This window comes from Bison bison, unplaced genomic scaffold (assembly GCF_000754665.1).
Source record: "Bison bison bison isolate TAMUID 2011002044 unplaced genomic scaffold, Bison_UMD1.0 scf7180017864298, whole genome shotgun sequence".
In the NCBI taxonomy this organism is placed as follows: domain Eukaryota; kingdom Metazoa; phylum Chordata; class Mammalia; order Artiodactyla; family Bovidae; genus Bison; species Bison bison.
In genome coordinates this window covers 430943-436942 of record NW_011494870.1, presented here as the reverse complement: position 1 = coordinate 436942, position 6000 = coordinate 430943, and the positions used below count along the sequence as shown (strand labels likewise).

Genomic DNA, 6000 nt, shown 5'->3' with positions numbered 1-6000 from the left:
AACGGCTACCCACTCCAGTATTCTGGCCTGGAGAATTCCAGGGACTGTACAGTCCATGGGGTGGCAAAGAGTCGACTTTCACTTTATGCTACTCCTAGGAAAGGTACTCAGGCTTGCTCTTAATAGAGGAAGCATTAACTAATTGCCTAACTCCAAAAAGTGTTTTCATGGCACATGCTGATTTGAAGAGAAGGAAAAACAATTTTCATTGCAATGGACAATAGGTTCCCTTCCTTCCACCTGCCCTTTTCTGCTTTCCCCATTAACCTCTTTGCCTTCTGCCTCAAAATGTACACAGAAGACAAAAATCAGTTGTTATAATACGCATTCTATCGTTCCATTTGGGTACAAAGAGATGCATTTTAATGTTTAAGGTTTTGTTAGTGCAGCTCAAATCTGATCCCGACGTTCCAGGAGATACGCGGCCGTCAGGCTTCAGGGCTGGGGCAGGGAACCTGCTGCAAACGGGTCAGCCCTCTCTCCAAAGAAGGAGTCTTTCCCATCATGAAATGCAAAGTAGCCAGCCGTTTTCCATTCCCCCATCCCCGGCGGCGTAGGAAGGGGCCGGGAGAATATTTACCCCCCGCTTTCGCACTTTTCCTATAGAACAGAACCCGGGGGCAGCGGCTTCTCCGAGAGCAGCGCCAGCCGGCTCAGGCCCAGCCGAGGCTCACACAGGCTTTTGCCCGAGCCCGCGCTGGACTGGGGCGTCCGGGAAGCCTAGGGATCCCGTCTAGGAAACCGCGGGGTGCGTGGTGCTGAGGCTGGTTGTGAGAGCCTCAGTTTCAACTGGGCGGAACTCAACCTCGCCCCTGGCGCGCTCGGCTCCTCTTGCAGCTGTGAGGAGTTGAGGCTGGGAGTTGGCAAACCTCACTCACCTGTCGGGACCTGGATCCGGACAGGGAGCGGGTTCTGGAGATCAGGGCACGCTGGTTACCGCAGCCTCGACCTTCCCCGCGCCGGGACACCACGGCCAAGGGGTGTGGGGGCTGCTCCCCGAGACTCGAGACGCCTGGGCTCCGCTTCCCAGCTCCCTACTCCCCGCTCTTGCCCCCGGGCGCCATCGACTTGGCTGGTAGCGAAGGCCAGCTCGAGCCGACGCCAGAGCTGCGGGTTCGAGAGGCTCCGCCTCCTTCGGCCACTTCGAGCCACAAGAGCCTCCGGGAAATTTTCCAGTCTGTCTTAGGCTGCGGTCACTGCTGAGGTTTTCAGAACTTTGCAGGAGAGGGCCAGCTAGGACCTCTGCCTCCAACCCACTCCTTGCCTGCCGCCTGCCTGGGACATCCCCGAGTCCAGGAGATCCCGCTCCCCGACGCCCCAACTTTTGGCGAGCAATCTGCGCTCCCAGACTGTCGAGCTCCTGTGCCAAGGGGCGTGCTGGTTTTCGGGGGCCGGCAACACTCTCCCTCGGCTCGCCTTCCACCTACCCCGGCGTGGGGCTGGGTGAGTTGGGATCTGCGGTGCACTTGAGCGTTCCCAGAGCTCCGGATTCGCCCTTCCAGGGGGGATTGAACCCGGGCGGTCCCGGCCTCTTACTCCGAAACTCGAGTCGGCCCCGGTCTTTTCCCTCCGAACTCCGGTGCCGTCGCGGGTCGGCCGGCGGAGCGTCCGGGCGCTCGAGACTTCGTGGCCTGTCGGGGGCTGTGTGTACCATGGCCGGCTGCTGCTGCCTGTCAGCGGAGGAGAAGGAGTCGCAGCGCATCAGCGCCGAGATCGAGCGGCAGCTTCGCCGGGACAAGAAGGACGCGCGCCGCGAGCTCAAGTTGCTGCTGCTGGGTGAGTGAGCCTCTCCCACCCCTGAGCTCCGGGCGTTTCGCTCCCGGCCGCTTCCCTCGCCCGGATCCCTGGCTGGAGGACCTGGAACCGAGCGGTATGCTGCTGCGCGGCTTCCTCCTCCTCCCAGGGGCTCGCGGATGACAGCAAGTTGGGCCCTTAGGCAGCAGTCCTTTGCACCTCCAGCTGGGTGACATTGGAAGGCAACCCCTTCCTGACCCCAAACAGAGCTGAGAGGTAACATTTGACCTCTGTTTTCTCCGTTGTTTGCTTCTCTCCCTAAAGCCTCATTCACCTCACCCCTCCGTCCCCAGCGCGCACCACCTCTGCAGGACGTATTTTGGATGTTGCGGGTTGGTGGTGGGGAGCTGTTTAATCTACATTTTGGGTTCATCCTGGCCCCTGCGCTCTCGAGTCTAAGTAAGTAGGTTGATTGAGCGCTAACGAAGTGTGGAACTGCGCTCTGTTCTTATGCGCATTGCCGCCCAGTGATGCGGACAAGTGATATCCCCATTTTAGAGAATTAAAAACAGGACGCGAAATTGGCGAACTTGCCCAGACTGAGAAAAGGCAAAGCAGATACCGGGTCTGTCGTGGGGGTGCAGCCCAAGCCTTAACCTCTCTCCCGGCTGTGACGGCCTCCGCCAGCCTCCCCGAGCTCCATTTGGGGAGGCCTGTTTGCGTAAAGGCCCAAACCTCCCGTGCTCAGCTCAGCTCACCTTGTGTTCGTTCCTTGGGTTGGGACTCCGGTTCCCCAGCCGCTCTGGCTAGTTCTTCATCGGGCTCTTTGGGCGACCGCACAGGTCTAGGTAGGACGCTCACTTTCAAAAACAGAAAGAGAATGTTAAAAGTTTGCCCAGTGTACGCCTTAGGGCAGGATCCCTTCTCTTGTGACTTTCTAGAACCCTGTTTGCTGTTAAGGAATATTTACCTTTTCCTTCTTTCATATCAGAGTAGTAGCTGTCAGATCTTTCTAGATAGCTGCAAATATTTCAACTTTTTTCTTTCAACTGTTCTGGACAGGAACCCTTGCTTATATCAGAATCTTTAATCTTTTCAAGGAAAGAAAAGTGCATCTAGTTAGAAAAAAATAGAGAAAGTTTTTCTTCAGTATTGCCTTCAGACCTGGACAAGGGAACCCCTGTGTAATTATTCTTTGGGTTTCAGGGGTGGGGGCGGGGTGTCTGGTCTTCCTCAGGCTGTGCCCCTCCCCACTGGAGGAGTCTGTCTGCAGGTGGATGGTGCTGCCCACCCAGAGTCCACATTGCCCACCACACCCCAGACCCTCACTGGACCCAAAGGCCCAAGCCTGCTCTGTGCACGTTGGGGTGGGGCAGGCCCCACCCCTGAAGAGTGCCTAACCAGGCAGCTGTGCTGGAAGTGTGGGCTCAGGTCTGCAGGTGGGCCTGAGGCCACTCTGGGAGGAGATGGAGCCTAGGTGGGGAAGGGAAAGGATTCTGTTCACTGGCCTGGGCTGCCCTTTCCTGCCTGACCCAGAACTCTGAGGGGTCTGAGAATTCTAATCGTACTTGGCCTTCCAGGTTGTTATAAAGCTACATTTGCCAAAGAAGGAGGATTTTGTGACCGTCTGTTGGTGGATAGCCCACAAAGTAATTATGTGGGCCCCTAGTGTCCTCCTGTCTGAGGCTCCAGGAAGATTAGGGGCAGGCCTGGCTTTAGCTGCATTGTTGTTATTGTTTAGCCCCAATCTTTCCCACCCCTTGGACTGTAGCCCACCAGACTCCTCTGTCCATGGAATTTCCCAGGTAAGAATACTGGAATGGGTTGCCATTTCCTTCTCCAGGGTATCTTTCCAACCAAGGGATTGAACTTGTGTCTCCTGCATTGCAGGCAGATTCTTTATCACTGAGCCACCTGGGAAGCCCTTTAACTGCATACTTTTTCTTTTTAAGGACAGACTGACTCCTCTTTCCTTGTGAAATACTTTATGATCTGTGTCAGTGTGTAAAATTCAGTGCCTGAGTATACCAGGAGCTTGACAAATGAAAATTAAGCAGGAAGCTGACCATATTACATGTATTGGTGATAAGACTGTTTAGGGCTAAAATGCTTGCATTTACTTACAATCAAACTAGGGTAGGGATGTTTGTAGGTATGTTTTCCCTGGAAGTCATACTTAATCCAGGTGACTAGAATCTGTTTTTGTACCTGCCAGGCCTTTGCCCTAACCCTCTTATTGCCCCAGCCCTCTTATTGCCCCTTTCAGCACTGCCTGACCTCCCAGGAACCCCTTTTTAATCATCCTCAGCTGTGACTAGCCGGCCATCTCAGTGCTAATCACCCAGAACTTGTTAGAAAGTTGCTATACCCACATGAAACTATCCAAAACCCTAAGAATGGACTTTGAAACCTCTGGTTTAGTTTGCTCTGTAAGGGAGCAAGGCATACTTGCATTTCTTAAGACAGAAGAGGAGGAGGCCATGACGCCAAAAACACAGAAATCAGAGAATCCTTTTTTGTCTAAAGTCATGCAGTTTGAGTGAAAATAAAAATCATCTGAACTGCTATAACGGGTGCATTAGATGAGCCACTGCCTGAGTATCTCAGGTGAAAACTGTTTTGCAAATAGAAGTTGAGGATCCCGTGTGGAGGGTGGAATGAGCCAAAAGGCCACCAGCTCTTGACAAGGAAGCATGCTGTTGCAACAAAGTGATTTAAGGACATTTCCAAAGTACATTCAGTGGGGCCATATCCTGTTTGTGCTTAATAAAAGCATGGGTCGGTGTGCACAAGGAAAGATAAAACTTGCTGTCCATTTGGGGCTGCTATTTGCAAGGTGTCAGCGTGGTACTTTCTTGTGGAAGGAGATAAGGGAGAAATAAAGGAGATGGCTAAAATTAGTAGAAAGAAATTCCTCATCAGTTCCTCAGATAAACGTGGGACAAAAGAGTTCTGATAAGAACCTTGATGAACATCACTCAGTATAGGAAGAAAGTGTCTGGACAATAGCAATGAAATGGGGAGAAATGTGATTTTTATTGATTTTTGGTATCAAATGAGGCTTGGAAAGTGCTGCTTGTTAATCAGTTTGAATGTCTCTAGCAACTCTGATGTCTTGATTTTGGATGCAGACCTCATGTTGGAACTGGAATGTGTACTGAGGAATTGGAAATTATGCTGGTATAGGGATTAAAAATGTAGGTTCTTAGGTCTGACTACCTGAGTTCAAACTCTGGTTCTACCCTTTCTTAACTGCACACTAACTTGGCTCTGTCAGGTAGTAAGTGTCAACTAGCATCACCCCATTTTGTAGCATTTTTAGCCACCGGTGAGGTGTTATTTCCATTTTAGTTGACCAGTTGTAGGTTGCTAGCAGTTTGTATAAGTTGTCCTGGTTGTACTTTAACAAAAATGTTTTGCTTGGAGTTCCCCTTATTATTTTCTGAGCCTTAAGCTGACTTTTAAATCTCTTACTCGTCTTACACTAATGAGTTGAAAAATCTGAGTCCCCTAAAGTTTTGTTGCATTGGTTATAACAAAATTCCATTTCAGAACTATTTGTCATGTTCCTGGGCTGCAAGTCTATTTAGGCTTAACGGCTAGAAAATTATTTTCCAGCTCCAGCTTCTCTCCACTGACCGGTTGGCACCAGACATTCTGCTGTAAGAGCCTTCCTCTGTCCCTTTTTTGGTTTATTTATTATCCATGTTAACTTACATATAGCTAGGATTGTGTGTGTGTGTTTGTGTGTGAGAGTTTTACCGGTGGTTTTTATTTCATTACTGAATCATTTTGGTACTCAAATTGTACCCAATTTGCACACTAGTTCCCGTATCACACCTCCATCAGTTTTTGGAGCATTTCCTTACTTTCTGGCATAACTACATGCTCCAGGTTCATCTTGTACCCCTCTTCTGAGTCTGGAAAGCAGTCATTTCACTGCTGGGCCTTGATCATTTTCAGTGGAAAACTGTACATTTTTTTTTTCTGAAGATAATTAAACACTTGAAACAAAGATATCAACTCCTCTAATTCAAATTAGTCGCCAGTATATAAGTATCTGAAAAACCACATTTTTAAAGCTCTGAGTTAGAAGATGAAAGTTTTAAGGTTGTAATGCTATGAGTAGATATAAAAGGGAAAAATCTAACCGTAAAGTTAGATGAAAAACAATGTAAAAAAGTCTTCGTCCTCAAAGGGTATTTTTTTCATTTTTAATGGCTTCTAGTCTGTATCGTCTTTTGTTTTCTCTTTTTCTATGATACC

The 6000-nt window shown here is 49.9% G+C and overlaps 1 protein-coding gene across 1 annotated transcript in view; it reads left to right on the top strand.

Moving 5' to 3' along the window:
- Positions 1 to 1083: 1083 nt before the first annotated feature.
- GNA14 (guanine nucleotide binding protein (G protein), alpha 14) overlaps positions 1084 to 6000 on the top strand; it is a 202750-nt gene continuing 197833 nt past the window's right edge. Inside the window, exon 1 of the mRNA XM_010851131.1 lies at positions 1084 to 1776. Coding sequence (XP_010849433.1) covers positions 1653 to 1776 — 124 coding nt within the window. The 5' untranslated portion in view covers positions 1084 to 1652. The remainder of the gene's footprint in view (positions 1777 to 6000) is intronic.